This window comes from Pollachius pollachius (assembly GCF_949987615.1).
Source record: "Pollachius pollachius genome assembly, contig: scaffold_392, whole genome shotgun sequence".
Lineage (NCBI taxonomy): Eukaryota > Metazoa > Chordata > Actinopteri > Gadiformes > Gadidae > Pollachius > Pollachius pollachius.
The window spans coordinates 1-19672 of NW_027641158.1; the positions used below are offsets into that span (position 1 = coordinate 1).

General features: G+C 52.0%; 1 protein-coding gene across 1 annotated transcript; it reads right to left on the reverse strand.

Moving 5' to 3' along the window:
- Window positions 1-1603: 1603 nt before the first annotated feature.
- Window positions 1604-18404, reverse strand: LOC307091726 (roundabout homolog 2-like; the record flags this gene model as incomplete). Its single annotated transcript, XM_079759373.1, has 7 exons — window positions 18365-18404; window positions 13055-13182; window positions 11277-11549; window positions 10157-10282; window positions 4928-5090; window positions 3248-3511; window positions 1604-1833 (listed from the first exon to the last, which is right to left on the reverse strand). Coding segments are annotated over exons 1-7 (1198 nt in total), but the record flags the coding sequence as incomplete, so codon positions are not given.
- Between the last annotated feature and the right edge of the window lie 1268 nt (window positions 18405-19672).

Here is a 19672-nt window from a genome sequence, read left to right on the forward strand (position 1 = left end):
CAGCGATACGTGGGAGCGCGGGGGGGTAACGGGACACGAGCGTTTATTGTCACTGCTTCACCCACCGAAACACGCGGTTCTTAGCCTTCTGCCAGCAGTTCCAACGCTCCTCTCCTAGACTGGTGGTTCTCAGTGACTAGCCGTGGAGGGGACTGTGGTGGTGTTATAAGGCAGCCATCACCGGCTTCGGTCGGGGGACATTGCCGGGGCCCTGACCGAAGCCGTCTACCATTCTAGTCATGTCCTTGGCGTGTCCCCTCCGACAGACGGCGGTAAAAGCTTCCGGTGAGTTGTAAAAATGGAAATCCTGCCTCCAGACCGGAATGGAATATGCCGTACGTGAAATGGATTTGAAAGTCTCCTAGGGGAGAGATAGGCTCGCCAGTTCCTCAGCAGGGTGTTTCAACTCAAATCACAGTCCTTCTCCCTCGCCCTGCCTCTCCGTGCTCTTAATTCTCCTCCACCCTCACGCTTCTGTTTAAAATTCATGGGACTTTCTTATCTCTTTTCCTGGAGGAAGAATTGTAATTCCCCCCCCCCCCCCCACCCCCTCGCCCCCCCAGGACTGCAACAAAATGCTTAGAAGTCTCGATTGGGGTGTATTTAGAAGGCATGTTCACACACATTAGCACACCAATTATCGAATTAGCACAAGACAAGCCTCGCAGAGAACATGTCCTGGGCGACCGTTGGTTTGGTGCGAAGCCTTTGAAGAGTTTTTTTTAGCCTTTTTATCGTGTGCAGGGCTTAACAATGGAGGCAAAGACGGTTCCCATTTTCAACAGAAACGAAACAGGCGGGGGAACGTTGGTTGAGGAGCATGGGGTTGATACGAAAGTAACCCAAGTACAACTAACCCAAGTACAATTAAGACCGAAAATTCGTTCAGTTCTTGCGGCACCTGTGTTCTTGCGGCCCTCTGCTACCAGAGGTAGGGCTAAAGCATCTCCGCTACCATAAGTAGGGCTAAAGCATCTCTGCTACCAGAGGTAGGGCTAAAGCATCTCTGCTACCAGTGGTAGGGCTAAAGCATCTCTGCTACCAGAGGTAGGGCTAAAGCATCTCTGCTACCAGAGGTAGGGCTAAAGCATCTCTGCTACCAGAGGTAGGGCTAAAGCATCTCTGCTACCAGAGGTAGGGCTAAAGCATCTCTGCTACCAGAGGTAGGGCTAAAGCATCTCTGCTACCAGAGGTAGGGCTAAAGCATCTCTGCTACCAGAGGTAGGGCTAAAGCATCTCTGCTACCAGAGGTAGGGCTAAAGCATCTCTGCTACCAGAGGTAGGGCTAAAGCATCTCTGCTACCAGAGGTAGGGCTAAAGCATCTCTGCTACCAGAGGTAGGGCTAAAGCATCTCTGCTACCAGAGGTAGGGCTAAAGCATCTCTGCTACCAGAGGTAGGGCTAAAGCATCTTTATCCCAATAAATAATAAAATAAGACATTTGAAATTCACTTTAAGTTGCTTTGCATGAAACCATCTTCTAAAAGACTAAATAGTCAACTGAAAATATATTTAAATCAGGGTTGGAGGGGTAATTAAACCAGGGTTGGGGGACGTGACCAGGGCAGGAGTCACGTCCTTAGCGGTGTACCGGGGGCCTCACCTGTGACGGAGCTGTCCAGGTTGTCCATGCTGGAGCCCGGCGTGTGTTCGATGCCACGGTGATGCCTGACCCCGTAGCCCTCGTCCTCCTCCTCTTCCTCCTCCTCTTCCTCTTCCTCCTCGTCATCGTCGGCCAGGTCCGTCTCCAGGTCCGACACCAGGGTGCTGGAGACGTAGCCCACCGGGGGGGCCGGGGCCTGGGGAGGTGGCAGAGAGCCCCCCTGCATGTGCCTGCCGAGAAATTCAAAGACGGAAAATACGTCGCATAGAGTACAAGCTTTATATTTCTCGGCAGGGTTGAGCTGGCAGCGGGGGGGTGGGAGACGTCGCCGACCGGTGCGGTGAAGTATGCCGAGAGGCAGAAAACCCGGAAAAAAGATGACATCTCGACGAGACGACATTTGAAAAAAAAAAATAAAACAACCTTTATATGAAACTGTCAGGCAGATTTTAGAGCGCCCGTCCGCATTCAGCCCTCTGAATACACTCGGAGCGCTCCGACGCATTTCCACCCGCGCCTGCTAACACACAATGACCCGCTAATTGCAGCTGTACGCAGACACAAAAGACGCGCCTCCAAGGCCCGTCGACACGCGCCGATCCCTCACCCCCCGCGGGTCCCCACGCCGCTGACAGCCGAGGCCGGCTCCGGGACGTCACACGCGTTTGTTGTTGTTGTTTTTTTTGTCGTTTTTCGTGACACGGCGGTGGTCTGCGGCGAGACTTCCCCCCTCGTAATTACCGGCGGGTCCTCCCCCCCCCCTCTTCCCCGATGTCGGAGACGCTTCTTTAGAACCAACGTAGTCATTACCGAGTAATGTGACATCTCCCGTACCTCTCCCTCCCCGCCCCCCTCCTGCCCCTGCACTGTTACGAATGAACGCCACTCGCTCATTCTTTCCCTCTGTCTGTGGGAACAGGCTGAGGCACGGCCCTGAATCTGACTTGCATGAGAAGGAGCGGGACAATACGGGGCTGGTGGTGGGTGTTGGGGGGCTGCGTAGCAACGTCGGCGGCCGGGGATCGAGCGCTGTCGCTCCAAGGCAGGGAGGGTTGCAGGGGAGTAAACAGAAGCAGTAAACTAAGTGGTTGCACGGGCCTATTAAAATGAAATGATTAATGGGCACATCTGCAGCGCACAACGCCTGAATGCACAGGTGTCATGTGTGAGAATACCAAAGGGGAATGGATGAATTGTTGGGAGAGAGAGAGGAGTATTATAAACCGTAGCGGCTGCAGCCTTTATAAATAGCATATGGTGGATACTACATCTGTACGGGGGGGTCTATGTTGGTGCTCGCACGGTAATGATCACGACCACCGACTTTTATCTCACACCAGAAAGTGACTTTGAGGAGCACCGGTCAAACACACTAGAACTGCAATAACTTGCAGGACATTCTTTACCGTTTGACACTTTCAACTATTCCAGGAAAACAGTCAATAAAGAATCTATAGTCCGACGCGACATGTCGTTCTCTCTCTCTCAAACCACCTTTCTGTCTCTCTCCTCGTTCCATAAAGGCACAAACTCCACAAACAACATACATGTCATGCGTCATAACCGTATGACGACGTCTAGGTTGCGGTTGGGTCAGAGCCACCCTCCGACCCACCGGCCGACCCCGTTCAGAGGGGGACTCACCACGCCTGCTTAGCCATGTCCATCTGGTAGGCCCGGGTCAGCTCGTCCAGGTGGGCCTGCAGCATGGGCTGCATCTCCTCGCGGGGCGAGGGCGTGAGCGTGGCCGTGGACTGCTGGCCGAAGGACACGGCCGCCGGGGACGAGGCCACGCCCCGCACAGGAGGGGTGGGCACCCGCTCCTCCTCCTCCTCCAGCTCGTCCTCCATGCCCTGGTGGAGGTAGGTCTGCACCGGCATGGTGGGACCCCAGCCGTCGCTCTCGTACCTTGGGGGGGGGGGGGGAGGACACAGGGTCAGTGTGGGACGAGGACGATAGCGTGGTTGGAGGTGGACGTGTTTCTCTGAATCCACTGTATGGTAGGAGTCGGGTGGGTCGCGGAAGACAAACCGGTGTTTTACATTATTCAGTGTGTCGAATCAATCTATAATGCATCACGTCGGAGTACGAGTGCGGATCTAGAGCAGGAGACTAAAGGCCGGGGGTTACATCGATGTCTGCGACAGTAGGGCGGACAGAGACGAGAGGCGGGGAAACACAAAGGGAAAAGACTGGAATGCACGGCCGATGAATCTCTCGGAGACCCGGCGGACACTTTGCGACCTTGATAACTTTCAGCAGAGGGGATCCATGGAGGGAATAACGGGGCCGACGGAGCCTCCGTTCCCCGCACTGGCTGTGCTTATACATGCTGAAATAATACTGGCCATAAAAAATATTCATTAAGGAAATTTGTCAGTGCACACTCCATAGGACATAACTGTTTTAATCTGCCGCCATTAAGCGTGGCCGTAGATTTACTGTGCACGGGTCTCTTCATTTACCAGAGAGCCTATTAAAAAGGATGAGACTCCTGCATTGGATGTAGACACTAGAGGACAGCGCATCTACATACACACTCTCTCTGTCTATGCTGAACCAAATACACTGTAGGCTTTGGCTTTGTGTAAACTTGAAGTTCATAATGTGTGGGAAAAAGGTAAAGTCCCACACCTTGGCTTTACCTCGACTGTGCCTCTCCTAGCTTATGGAGATTTTCTTTCATGTGTGGAAATCAGCAAATGGTTTAATCTGAACCATCTGTGGCGGTTCCACATCAGGGTTTCTTCTCCCTCCTAGACGAGATCAAGGGATTGCGCGATTATCCGCAGGTTTGTTGCTTTGGTGAAGGAAATAAGGCGGCCGTCATGTTTTATACTCTCGTATCTTTCTAACATGTGTTGTAAAACGCGATGGATGTACTTTTGTATTGTATTAAAGAGAACAGTGCTGATACTGCTTTAATGTATATTAATGCGCATAAATATCCCTGGAGGCCAGCATCTATCGCTCCGTTTCTCTTCAGTCGGAATATGGAAGTAAATCCCATTTGTCCTTTCAACCAATGGGCCAATTGACCAGTATAATTGTTTTCAGATTCTCATGCCTAACACTGGTCTAAGAGAGGTGTATGCGTGTGTGTGCGTGTGCATTCGTGCGTATGTATGTGTTTGCATGCGCGTGTGTGCGTGTGCGCGCGAGCGTGTGAGCAGCTGCTTGTGCGGAGAACAACATGTGCAACAATGAACACGTTTTCCAATCATCTCCCGGCTCCTTCAGGTTCGCCCCGAAGGACGTCTGAGCGGGCCAGCCTCCGGAGCACTCTCCAGCCGCGCGTTGGGGGCGCGCGTGCTGCCGACTCACCCTCCCCCGTCGTGGTGGTCGTTGGGGTAGTGGTCCATCTCCGCGCCCGGCAGAGGGTGGACGGGGGGAGGGGGCAGGGGGACGTTGGCCCAGTTGGAGCCGTTGGCTTTGGTGGGTTTGGAACCCGGCTTGGTTTTCTTCTTCTTGCCTCCTCCTTTCCCGCCTTCGGGGGAGAAACGGGGGGGAGAAACGGGGGGGGGGGGGGGGGGGGGGTACCAGACGAGGGTTTAATAAACCAAAAAATGAAATTCGAAAGGACATAAAACACGCGTTGAGAATAAATCAATTGGTGCGCAGAGTACGTATGTCGTGTGTGTGTGTGTGTGTGTGTGTGTGTGTGTGTGTGTGTGTGTGTGTGTGTGTGTGTGTGTGTGTGTGTGTGCGCTTGCATGCACTGTTTTCAATCTGGGAGAAACAAATGGGAATTCTTAACAACGCCGATTCATCACACACACACACACACACACACACACGCTCGCAGAGTAAAGCAGCGAACATAAATTTTAACTGCATTTGAGCAATACCCTGTTTAGAAATTCTGTAGACGACTTCAAACAACGCACACATAAAGAACACACACGTGTACACAAAACTTGAATGGGCTCTCCCTTTCTTGTCGGCACGTCGGCGACCAGCCTCAAGGCTACCTGATTAAAGCCTCTTCCTATTGATTGACAAGGCTGAGCAGCCTCCATAGAAACCGGATAAACACCGCCTGTATGTGTAAGGGTGTAAGGAATGGGAGGGGTGGAGGGATGGAATCAGACCTTTGTGCTCCACTCATCCCTCAGTGAGTGCACCCAACCCCTTCCCCTTCCACACAAGGCTTCGGGGTTCCACAATGAAATATCTCAGTCCGACGCTGCGGTCATAATGAACTGTCACCCGGACCCCTAATGGGATTCGCTGAGGGTCTATTACCACCGTCGTTTCTGTTATTACACCACAGAACCCCCCAGCGCCATCCATTTCCACCACTGCTCTGCCTGTGCCCTCAAACACCGGCTTCTCCTCTCTGTGCCACATCCATCTCTATAAATCTGCCAGCCGGCGTGACCCGGTCAATACAGGGGGGTTTATATACGAGTCTGTGTGTGGGCGAGGCCCGTTCTTTCCTTCATGCGTTTGACTTGAATTCACAGAAGCATATAAGAGTGTATGTGGTGATTCCCTCTAAATAAATCCAAACACCAGTCATTACGTTGAGATGAGAAGGTGTAACTTTCAATGGAAATGTGATTGCGAACCACAGCTTTACTGCCACGGTTTGCCGGTTGCTAGGCGACCAAGTGTTGATTTAAGTAATGGCAGTGTTGAGTATGAAGGAAAAGCATCTCACCATCATCATAAAGAAGAAAAGCACATCTCTGCAGCAAAGTGTGCTGCAAAGAATTATGGCTACTTCCCCTTCCCTTTTCATATTAGCATTCGCTTTTGTATAACTCATTTTCAGCTGACTGTGTTTACATCTTTGCAATTTATTTTCTGCCATTAATGTGTGTAAAGAAATAAGGACGGGCTGTCTGCAGCCCATCCTTATTAATATAAGTAAAAAGGCGAACACAAGAAACGCTATGCTTCCCGTGTAAACGTCGGTGACCATGTTATTTCCCGCACCCTATGTCGGCGCGTACGTTAGCGTACGCTGAGGTAATGTGTGTCGGAAAATTTGCATCTGTGAATCCATTCGTGGCAAGCCGCACAGCCCTGCACTGCCAAGCAACACCTCACATCTATATCCAGAAGATTCCCACAGCCGCCGTCGCCAGCCACAAGGCCTCCAGCACGCCCGCTCTGTGGATCCCTTTGTCTGTCATCTGTTGGTCGGCCTGCCACTGCCAGAGGCCTGTAATCAACCCGGTCTCCCAGACCAGCGGAAAAAGAAAAACTGATCCCAGGGAAAGGAAGCATGCATGTGGTGTGTGTGTGTCACACGGTGTCGTCTGATGAACCCTGTCCAGCCTGCCCCGGCTGGAGATGAACTACCTCGTCGGAGTGAGCAGGGAAAGGGCTGATGCATGCTGGGAATGTTCTGCCGTCGCCACGCCTTGGTGACGCTACAGAGAGACTCAATGAAACGTTGAATCATAACTCTCGGAACATAAAAAAGATGGGATTCCTTCTCAGATAGGATTCAACCTATTTATCCCTGACAGGAAATGTGAAACAGGCAATAATAACTGTATGTACGTTTAAGAATGTGCAAATTTCTTTAATAAATATCTACACACACTGCAGTACAGTAGTAGAATTGTGAACGCAGAATGTAAAGGCAAACACTACTACAGTTTTGTATATAAGTATCGCTTTCCCCTAAAACACCAGCGTCAGCTCGGTCCAGAACAGGAGACCCATCTCAACCGGGAGGACGGCCGCTTAGGGATCCACCGTGGGCCGTGGAAGTGTGAGGGGGCACGGGGCGGAAGAGAGACTTGTCAGGCCAAGATTGATAAAGAATAGGAGTAATAAGGGAAAATGTGCGGGCCCGCTGGCGGCAGGAGGCTCCACTGTGTAAGTCTAGTGTGAAGGTAATTGGGTTTCCTAATCGCACCTCTGGGCGCCGCTCGACTTTTACCAATAAAAGACGTGCTGACGTGACTGTTTAATCACAACTCCCCCCCTCCAACCCCACCACCTCGGTCTCCACCGCTACACAACTCCGGCCATCAATATTGTAAATGAGCCTCTTCAGGGAAATGGACGAATGGAGCTGAACATCTTCCCTCCAGATATGGAGAATTCAGAGGAAATCAGGACAAAGAAAAGCAGCAGACAGTGGGGGCTAGCAGTTGGTCAGGCCATACACATCTTCCGCCGCCCACAAAACTGGGCCTCCGCTCTGAGAGGAGCTAATACTAAATGCGGAGCCCGGAGTTTGGGTTATTTATATTTCAGGTCGGGACACTCCCAGACTTTAACTGCAGGGCTGCTTTGTTTTCCTTGGGTTTCGCCGACGTTCACGGATGAAAGGCAGCGATCGGGGAGAGAGAGCGAAGGAGAAGAGGGCCGGCAGCCAATCAGAACCGGGGCCAAGTGGACTGAATGGCAGTAGCAAACGGTGTCCAGATCACTGACCAGTGGTGTTCCCTTGAGCTCGCTTTTTTAAATAAAGGAGGAGATAGTAAATCACTGGATTGGATAACGCAAATTACAATTGTGGAAGAGGTTGCGGCTGCGGATTTACAGGAACTACACCGTCTGGGTTTCCTGCTGGACCTCAACCATAGCTCCGACCTAACCATACCTCCTAGCAGAGGGGAGGCCAGCATCGCAACAACAACCCCCATAGAGAACATGCAGATTACCACCTATACTCGCCCTCCAGCTCGCCCTCTCTCTCGCCCTCCCTCACTGCCATTCTGAGATCGCTTTAACAAACAGCACCACATCCCCCAGTGGAAATCATGGCTGCCTTGAAAGAGACTATTTCTGCTTCGGTTTCTCTCTCTCTCTCTCTCTCTCTCTCTCTCTCTCTCTCTCTCTCTTTCAGACCTGACAGTCATTATTTCTTCCCCATCCTCGGAGGCAGAAGAACCACCGTCGGAGCACCAACTTCTCCCTCCATACTACTTCAAACGCTTTACTTTTAGATGAAGCACAAAGTACAGCTCAGCCGGTGCAAAGTCTGTGTTACTGGAAGCTGTCCTGAAAAAGGGGAATAATTTGCGCGGCGAACACCGAGATACGGAGAAGACGACGAGGAAGAAGAAGAGAAGGAGGAAGAAAATCTATGCATTGCAGAATATGCTTCTTGACTACAAGACATCTAAAGCATAGAGCCTTTGAAGCGTTCATTCATTATTATTAGCATCCACCCATGTATTTATTAATACAGTCTCTTTCTAGTCCACGCTCCTGTTGTCTGCCTGCGCTCGCGACTTCAAATGAGGTTGCTATGAGGTGCGGATCCAAACGTTAACCTACAGGTGGGTAGCGCAGGGCAACGGCCCAATCATCCGAAATCCTCCTACCCAAGTGAAATAATTAGGGGGGGCCAATCCATCCGACGTGACTCCGCACTTTGGTTTTGTGAAAACTTCAGCGGGCCACGCTGCGGACGAAGGAAGTCTGGCGTTAATGATGCGTATGTCCTGGGCTGACCTCTGTCAAGCGCCTTCATTAACCTGTGACGAGCCCCGCAGTCCAGTCCAGTCCAGTCCAGTCCAGTCCTGCCGACAGGCCCCGGGCCTGTCACAGAGCCCCGGCAGGCTGCGGCTCACGAAGGGGAGAGAGCCCTGTGAAGGCCCGAGTATGTAGCATGATTACAGGGGGGAGCGAAAGAGGGGAGCGCGAGCAGTGGTGGAGATCTGCCCCCGTGTCCTATGAATGACATTGTCATTTCTCTGAACATGGCTTTCAGTGTGGCTGGCCGCCATTAGTGGGAGACGGGGAAGAAGAAAATGGGGGGGGGGGGGGGGGAGGATTTTTCACCCCTTTATCCAGCCAAGCGTCTATGATGGCTGATGTGTTAGTGACTAAGGCTGGGCCTGGCTCTCGCTTTCTCCCTCTCTCCATTTCCTTCTCTTTCTGCGTCTCTCCTTCTCCCTCTCTCTCTGTCCTTTTCTCTCGCTCTTTCCCGCTCTCTTTCTTTGTCTCTCTCTCCTTTTCCCTCTATTTCCCTCTCTTTACTTCCCTCTCTCTCTGTCTCTGTCTTGCTCTCTCTCTTTTGCTCTCCTTCTGTCTCCCTCTGTCTCTCTTTTTCTCTCTCCTTCTGTCTCTCTCTCTCTCTCTCTCTCAGTCTCGCTCTGTCTCTCTCTGCTCTGTTAAGCAGCAGAGAACCACAAGGCCGGTCCAGACCCTCGAGCCATGGCTGGCACCCAGTATCAGAGTCTGTGTTTATATCTTCAACAGACCACGCAAAACAAATAAACTTTTCCTTTGTTGCACACAGATTGTAGCTCCATTACCTAATTGTAACCTATCATGGCTTAACATCTGGCACACACACGCACACACGTACACACACACACATCAAGAGTGGCAAAAACAGCTTAATTTGCTCGATTCCTGTAGTTCCACAATATATAATTATTCCGGACCCAAAGCATTTTGAGATTGAGGTGAGCAAAAGCATATTATTGGTGGGGGTGGACCTAAACATTGACAGGATGAGTGGCTTGCACATGCAATTAAGGGATCAATCAAGCCATTAAGACATCAGTGATGAAGCCAAGCGGTGTCGCCACGGAGATGACCCAGTTTTTATCCACGCCGCGTCAGAAGACCCACCTGAGAGGCTGCCACTTCGCTCTGAGCTGTTGTGAGAGCTGGTGGTGCTGAAATCTTGTGATTGGTTGTGTGGTATTCTATTTGACAATCCCTCTGCCAATCGGTAGTCGGGCATGAAAAGGAGTGCTATAGTGGAGGGTTAAAGGGAGAGGGGAGGGGGCAAAAACATGACAGTGGCGTCAGGTGACCGGCAGTAAGCATAAGCACATGCAGACATGCAGTTAGAGCAACGGACATGCAGCAGGTTTTTTCTGCGATTAAATATACTTTTAGGTTTACTTAGATATATATCTATTGATCTAATATTTTAGACTAGTGATATCGTCCACAGTAGACGAAATAAAACAGATTACATTATTCAAAGAGCAAAGTGTCTTTAATCTTTTAAAAGGCAAAGAACTGAATTAATTGCTTTACTTAGTCAGAGATATAATCATATTTAATGGCATATAATCCAACTACTTAAAACAAGGCGAGTGTGATTTAGAGAAGCAGTTTCAAAGAATTCTTGCTTTGGATTGGCTCTGTTAAAATGAATTAATCTGTTTTGGTCTGTAGCAAGATGAGATCATAAAAATAGATATTATATAAACCGAGACAAACGCGGACTATAATAGTATACCTTTTCATGGGTTTAAAAAAATATCCATCTTCAAATCCAGCCTCATTAATTGGGATTATTTCCTTTATTCAGCAGAGGTCCAGAGGTATTCTGAGTTTAGCGGAGGGACAACTACGTTGAAAGCCAAGCCGAACGCTGCTTCCCCGCGAAGTAAGAGCGGGCTGCATAAATTACGGTAATAAAGGCTGCATTTGCTCTTTATACGCGTCTTTTTCAGCCTTGCAAGGTAACCAACATAGCGTACACTTGGGGGAGAAAATAACGATAAACACCGCTGTGTACCAGCAGACGCAAGCACATCAAAGTACCCCCAGAAACCCACCGTCGCGTTCGTGGTCGCGAAGGAGCAGTTTTTCCCTTTTCCAGAGGCCGGAAAAATCAGATATTACAAGTCTCTATGGTTCAACAAATCAAACAGGAGACGCATGCATCCACCTCTCCCGTCTCCAACCCATCCGCACATGTCCCCCTCTGCACCCCCCGGGGCGGGGGACTTACTGTTGTTGCAGGAGTTCTTGTCGGGCAGCGAGTAGCCCAGGTTGGCCATCTCCTGCTTGGCCTGGAGCGAGGCCTTCCACTGGGCCTCGGGCAGCTCCACCGCCAGCTCGTGGATGCTGCTGGAGTGGAGGATCTGGGTGGTGGCGTAGGGCGTGGCCTGGGACGCCTGGCCGGGGCTGTTGTAGTTGGCCTTGGTGGTGAAGTCGATGCTGCTGTAGATGGCGCCGTCCGAGAGCATGGTGCCCGATTTGTCGCTCTGGCCGTTGGGGAGGTCTGGTGGGGGGGGGGGGAGAGAGAGGTGTGAGGGCCAAAGACTACTGAGCGTGTGTTTCGGTTCTTATTTATAGCCTGGGCCGAGGAAATAATATATATCGTGTTGTTTGAACAGAGCAGAGCGTTGTGTATATATGCAGCGGGGCTGTGTTTGTCATTCGTCATTCAGCATTTGCTCAAGGCTATTTTAGACGCGAGCATTCAAACCTATTGTTTCATGTCTGTACCAACAACGGCCGTGTGCTTGGGGCTAAAGAATAGATGGTGGGTAAGAAGTACAAAGAAGATAAGAATAAAGAATAAAGGTGCAGTGGTTTTAACGTCGGATGGACTTGATCCACGATAACATGCATATGAATCCACCAACTCCACTCACTCAATCGGGGTTTGGATAAAAGTGTCTTCTAAATGAGTGACCAGGGAACAGAGGGAGATCTGAGACATCAGCACACATGGTCGGGTCTCAGGATAGAATAAGAGCCCAAAGAACCTAATTAGCAGCTCTGCGTCCGGCCAGGATGACACAGAGGTCACGGATGTGCGACTCCCGAGAGGAATTCTCCAGAGAATAACAGTCTGCGACACACGCAGCTTCCAGGTCACCTCATTCCTGAACACTTAACATTTCCATCCCACTGCTAAAGAAAAATCCATCCCGTTTTATTCATGCGTTTCAAACCCTTCTCTGTCTTTTATTTTCTCTCACTCTCTCTCCCTCTCCTTTCCATTCTCGTCTCCATGCACGTGAGGCAATAACACCGCCACTCTGCGTGTGTGTGTCTCTGTGTGTGTGTGTGTGTGTGTGCGCATGTGTGTGTGTGTGTGCGTGGATGTGTGTACAGGAAGGAAGCGGCAGCTCCGGGCCTGCCGTGCGCGGCGGTGTGGTTTGCATGCCCAGCCAAGGGGAGATGATGTACAGCCATGGAGGAAGCGTCCGCATCTGCGCCAGTCAAGCTGCGCCTGTCCTTCACGACTGGCTGCCCAGGACCATCTTTTACTCTCTCTACACACACACCCCACATCCATGGCCCTCCCCCCCAGCCCCACCCAACCCCATGTTCACCCCCCCCTCCCCCCCCCCCCCATTTGATACTAGCCCCGCCCACCCCTTATGCACACCAGTGTTCCTCCCTTCTCCCTCCATTCCATCCCAGCCCCGCCCACCACCTATTCAACCAACCACTGCCTCTTCCCTCTCCTCTTCTTCAGTGTGTGACAAGACACCAGGCCCACCCATTACTCAGCCCCGGCGACATACGGGTGGGGGTTGGTGGTGTCGGTGGGGTGGGTAACCGTCGGTAACGCTCGACTCGTCCTCTGACGCCGTAGATAAATGTATATTCAAACACGTGTACACGGGTATACAAATCTCAAGGCATGTCCCAGGAACAAGAACCCCTCCCCCATTGTACAGAAGAGGGAAAAGGAAGATCCCGGTCTTAGTTCCAGATCCGGAAAACATGGATGGCCCCTTTTCACCCAGGACGCCCATGGCGGTCACTCACCTCCTCGGCCGAAGTTGCTGAGGTCGTTGGGCCCCCCGGAGCCGCTGTTGACGGGCAGGCTGGTGGCGGGCCAGGAGTCGGCCAGCCAGGGGTACCCTGGGTCGCTGGCGTTGAGCAGGCCTGGGCGACTGGGGGGAGAGGGCAGAACACGGGCCTTGAGAGGGAGCCATGGAATAAACATCGCTTCATACAGCCGTTAGCTTCATCTCTCTTTAATCGCTGTGACGTCCCCACTTTGTAAAAGGACATCTATTTTTTGTGAAACTATCTTTTGTGTTGTAATGTTTGCCACGCTAAGGATTCGGTTCAGCTTCGTCACGCGTGTCACCTCGTACCTGAGGAAACCCTGCGCTTGAAGGACACCGGGACAAAACAGTACTACGAATCTCTGACCGATCGTACTGTTTTCGTCAACTTTTCTACGCCACCACATCACCACCCCGGTTTCCCTCCGGGGGATTCATTAAGCTTTATCTGATCTGATGGGATAGAGCCGTCACATCCCCTTCACTGGAGGAGAATCAACTGCGTTCCGACGTAAGGAGCTCTAATCGAAACATCTGTTTGGATGCTACCACCTCGTCTGCGGCGCACGCAAGGGTGTATGTTTGTGAGTCTGTTGATGGAAGGGGGGTTGTGGGGGGGAGAAGAATAGAAAAAGACTTGGCAATGCGTGACTGATAATAAACGCAATGACATAGGACCAATACAGTGTATGGAAACACTTTCCTTCCTGCGACTAAAAAAACAAAAGTCTTGGCTTTCCTTACGGGCAAACAGCTTGTCTCCTCTCTCCCCCCCTGCTGTGTTTTTGTCATATTGTGTTGGGAAAGTACGGGAGGCAGAGCCACGGATGCCTCCGGTTGTGTACTCTGCACACACACACACACACACACAAAGACAGACTCCCTAACACCCCCCTTCTCACACACACACACACACAATCACACACTCCCACACAGCTCCTCATTTAGCGGTACCCGGTGCACTGGCGCTGTGCTTTCCCATCCACCGCGTGCGGTGGCGTCCAGACGGTCTAAATCTTATTTGATTGGATGTCAGAGGACCTCACCGCCCGTCTCCGCCCTGATCCCTGCAGCCACTTGTGGGACGGCAGGGCTCCATTTAACAGGTGTTGTGCACCTCCTCCGTCGGGGGGCGGGGCAGGCACGACAATGGAGGAGTGGAAGGAGGGACGGGGTTGGGAGGGGCAGCCATAAAAAGCGTCCATTAAGACTTTAACCTGTCATGGGTGACTGCCGGGAGACCATTAGGGCCACTTTACCGTACAATCACGTCTAAAGGCTCGTTACCATGGGCGCCACAGATGGGCCATGGATGAGAACCGGAGGGACGGGGGCCAGCCTCCTTTGTCTGGGTGGAAGCTGGCACGATAGCCGGCTCCCTGCCTACGGAGAGGCCAAGGAGCGGGCGGTCCAACAGGGGGGGGGGGGGGAACAGGTCGTTTGCTGACAGCGGTGAAAGCCGTATGTGGAAAAGTAAAACGGCCGTGTTTGTTGTTTTACTCGTGGCCGGGGAACAGAGGAGGAGTTCAGGGCCAGATATCAAGGAGTAAGAGGAGTCCATTTAGTCTGTTGTTGTCTACCGCAGTGGGGGGGGGGTCCACTAAGTGTTCACCATCTAACCCCGTACCGCAAAGAACGGCAGCGCTGCTGCGGGGATGCTGACAAACAGGACACAGGTAAACCAACAGGACGGCCCAGCCCGCTGCCTCACACACACACAGACACACACACACACACACACACACACAGACACACACAGACACCACATCGTTGAGCATCCTCGGTCAGTCCAGGAGGATTTTCCTCTTCCAGCGCCGGGTGTCTGCCTAGGGGTCTCGCCGGTGGTGGTGGTGGTGGTGGTGGTGGGACGAGGAAGGGCTGAGCCCCCAGGACATGGGGCCAGGTAATGGGTGCTCTGCAGTCAGCCTCTCCCTGAGCCACAGGTTCTAATTGGAAGAGCTGCTACAGCGAGGGGGTGGTGGTGGTGTGTGTGTGTGTGTGTGTGTGTGTGTGTGTGTGTGTGTGTGTGTGTGTGTGTGTGTGTGTGTGTGTGTGTGTGTGTGTGTGTGTGTGTGTGTGTGTGTGTGTGTGTGATGGGGCTGGAGGTGTTGGTGGGTGGGGGGATGGGGGTCCAAATGAACTGCCGCCCTGACAAGCTAAGAGCCCTCACCGAGGGTTGCTGAATGCCAAAACAGGCCCTCGGGGGAAGGCGAGTCGTTCAAATTGATGGCTCGGCATCAGACACATGCACTTTTATAGGGTAATACATCTCTCCCCTCCACCTCTACCGCCGCTGCTGCCTGCCACGCTCCTCCACCCATTATTCTCTTCCTTCCCCAAGCTCATCTCTCCACAAACCTGATCCCCCCGCCCAACTCCCCAAACCCACCCATCTCCGCCTCCTCCTCCTCCTCCTCCTCCACACTCCTCCTGTTCCTCCCTCCCTCTCTCCCTCCCTCCCTCCCTGCTCCCCTCGTCCGCCTGGCATCTGTCACACTGCGGTTTCCAGCCGCTTGACAAAGAAGGAGGAAAATAATGGAGGGAAGAGGGGGTGTGGGTCCCTCTTGTTGACTGAAGCTCTGACTGCAGCCCTGGAAGTATGCTGTCTACAGCGGGAGGGGACGGCTGTGTCTCTCTCTCTCTGTCTCCCCCCCCCTCTCTCTTTCTCTCTCCCCATCCCCCTCTCTCTCTCGCTCTCTCTTTCCACATCCCTCTCTCTCCATCTCTCTCTCTCTCTCTCTCTCTCTTTCCCCCTCTCCCCCTTTCCCTCTCTCTCTCCCTCGCCCCCTCCCTCCATCATGGGAGCAGGGGGGCATCAGGAGGGAGGTTCTGACACCCTGAATGGCCGGGCCGTCCTTGTGTTCATCACACCAGCGGTTGTAACCTTAGGAGGATAATTACAGGGGGGACCGACATCGGTCGGAAGACGCGTGGGGGACCAGGTCCGCGTGGACATTGGGGTCGTACGTCTAATGAAACGTCGACACCATCCACACCCCCACCCAGACCCCCTTCTCCCCTCCCACCCCATCCTCGCCTCCCACCAGTGTGTAATTCTTGTCCGGGCTCGGGATGGATGGCAACCTTGGCAAATAAAATCTGATTCGGAGCAATTTACTGTCAGTTGTGCGAGCATCTTGCTGTGATAGATAGCGGATCTGAAATACAGTCGGAGGCGGTACGACGCCATCGGCTGACCATAAACAACTAACACCAGCAGACGTTGGGGGGGGGGGGGGGGATATCAATAAAAAGCCACTGAATAAATCAAGGCTTTTATTCGTAATCCCGAAGCTGCTATTGGTCGGAACCGGCAGTTTGTAAAAACGCAAACACACAACACCCGGTAGTTACGGAGATCACCATTTTGGATTTTTACATGCAACGTGCCGCCACGCAGAATGCTACATCCAGCACAGGGGTCTCCATGGCAACAGCCCTGTCGGAGGCCATTCGCACAAGCAGTCAGCAAACACATTCCTTCACCGCGGGGCCACGAGGCTTCTGCCTAAAATATCGATCCCTCCTGTTTAGCAAGTTCCAACACCTCCCTATTGGCAGACCCCAACTGACGAACCCCCCCCCCTTCAGCGTCTTTCATCAATTTCAATTGAGCCCCCAAAGTCAAGGTGCCCAGGTCTCCCAATCTGTGGCCTATTCATCTTCCACGAATCATTTATCCTGTGATCGATTATGTGTAATTGTTCAGTCTGAGCAATTTGGCGAGGGCCAATGAGGAGCCGGGAACAGCCGCGGCTTCATTTGCTATTGTCTAATTAATGCACTAAACATCCAACATAACGAATGAACACATTCTGCTGTGATGTGTTTGCTCGCTCGCTTTCTGTCACCGGCGCACAGATGGGCAAGCGGGAAAACATCTGGGCCCGGGTGACAACAGAGTAACTGACTAAAGAAATATATTTTTAATGGTTCGATGAAGAAAACCAACAAAATAAAGAAATAAAATGAACACCATACTGTTTTAGTTTTTTTTTTTTCTCTGCTCGTCATTCAAATGGGTTGCTCGTTTTTTTTTTTTTTCCGTTTCTCCTTTCACCTGCTGCTGACTAGAGATACGTACGTAGAGCTACGCTACGACTGGGGTAAATCGCAGGCACTTGTGGAACATTTGAATAAAGACACCACTGCCTCAAAGTTGATGAGCGGCTATCGTGTTCCCTTGTGAAAACAATACCGGGTAGAAAAAAAAAGAAATCCCCACAAACAAAACTAAAGGCTAACCTTGATACCTTCCCATATTTATCAAAAAAACCCAGCTTTTCATCAGCAAATCTCAGGAGACACAGCTAGCCATGATTAGCCGTAGCGTGTGTTTATTTCCGTTGGAGAACTGGAGGCTTTGCCTTCGTCAGGTAAGTTAAGCAGGTGACAGGAAGGCAGGCATCCCCGGGTTCCCCCCCCCCCCCCCCCGCCCCCCCCAGGGATGGCCGGGAGAGTCCCCGGTAACTGGTGTTATTGAGATGTGGCCCCTCTCCCCTTCACATTAATACACATGGTAAGAAGGGATGGGGCGGGGGGGAGGTAGGAGGGATTGACACCGGGGGTAGCGCTACACTCCCCTCCCCTGGGTAATTATTTTTACATTATTACATGTGCTCAGATCCTAGCCGCCTACACCGGATGACAAGAACATTTATCACTCTGGAAGGTGGTGTAGAGGGTGGTGTGGGTGGGGGTTCTGGGACACCCAATAGCAGCGGCCGGGGAGAAGATAAATGACGAAATGAAAGCCCTCACTGCTTAAATTGTTTCTGTTAATTCTGTTTGGGAAGATTTATGGGTTCATTTATCGATGCGTGGCCAAAGATATGCGGCAGAAGTCTGTTTGTGTTGGCGCACAGGTTTGCATGGAAATTGCACGAGCGGATATTGGTAAACAATCAATCCGTCAGATGTCTACCGGCGTGAGAGGCTGACGTGGGTTGTCTGCCAGATGCAGGCGTGATCAATGTGTCTGCGGTGGCTCACGACGTGTGAATCTTGGCTGGCATTACATCAGAATAAAAGCGAACAAGAATAACAATACGGCACTTGATATTTGTCGAATATATCCATGGATATAGTCTTGGAATATTAATAGTTGTTTTATATTAAAAGTGGTCAGAGTGTTGGACCGTCAGCCCAAAGGTTCCTGGTTCAAACTCCAATATCCAACCCTGACGCCCTCAAATAACTCAACGCTTTGGGTAAAAGTGTCGGCTAAACGACTACACATAAACATGAACGCTTTGCGGTGTTAAGATGTATCAGCGGTCCTCACCTTCCGTTGCTCATGAGGCCTCCGTCAACTCTCTGGAATGTCACTGTGGTCGGGGAGGACAGAGAGGGAGAGGGAGAGAGGGGGGAGGAAGAGAAGAAGAGGAAAAACAGAAAAAGACAAAACATTACATTTCAGTTTTTTCCCCGTCCTCGCATCATCGCCACAGAACTCCGGAATGGAAACACATGCTTGTATCCACAACAAGAAGTACGAAGATGACGCCCACAACAGGCCGTCACCGTAGCCCCGGGTTTGCCCTTGTCCCGGCCCGTCCTTCCTAGGGCTGGTCTGTGGCGGTGGCGTATGGCTGATGGATGCACTAACAGAGGGAGATGTCCGTCCCTCCCCCCCCCCCTCCCTGACGGAGAGGCAGCGACCGGCGCCCCGCAGATTGCTTTACTCTGCATACGCTCTCCGACTCCTCGTATCAAGGACACCGCCGCTGCGGAAAAACTCATTTCATCTTTATTTTTCCTCTCTCCGGTGAGTTATTATCAGATTTGTGATTAAATCTCGGCCTAAAACTGATTAGAGAAGGCACAGGTCTCATTAATCAGGCTGAACCCAACCACCACCACCACCACCACCACCACCACCATTCTGCAGGCATGACAGCTGAGTTACTGATCCCTCTAGAAGGTACAGGACACCCCCGCACCCCGCTCCCCTAGAAGCCGAAGCCCCTGGACGGAGCGTGGTGGTGGTTGGGGGGTGGGGAGTGCCATTCCATTACAGTGATCTATAGATAATAAGGCTTGCACTTGTCAACACATAGTAAAGCCTATGGCTCAACCACACAGGGACGCCTGCCAGCCATCCGTTCAGGCTCTGTTCAACAAGCGGCGGCGACAGGCCGACATCACAGGGCGCTGAGCAGGTGAGAGGGAAACACTTCAAGGGATGACAGGAAATACAAAACAATTATCAGAGAGTTGGGGGAATAACCTTATGCTAAAGAGGTAGAGGTGTAGGAGAGGGAGGGAGGGAGCGAGAGAGTGAGAGAGAGAGAGCAAGAGAGAGAGAGCGAGAGAGAGGAAGAGAAAAATAGAGCGAAGGAGAGAGAGGGAGGGAGAGAGAGAAAAATAGAGAGAGAATGGAAAGAGAGAGAGAGCGAGAGCGAAGGAGCGAGAGCCGAGAGCGAGAGAGAGACATAAGAGAGAGAAGGAGCAGGCTTGGTTGGTGTGTGATTAAGGGGAGGAAGGGGAGCAGAGCATTGCTCCCCTTGTGTCTCAGTCAGGCTGGTTCTGAGACAGGCCCGAACCGGTCCCGACCGGCCCGGACAGGCCAGGGGGGAACGAGGGGCTTTCC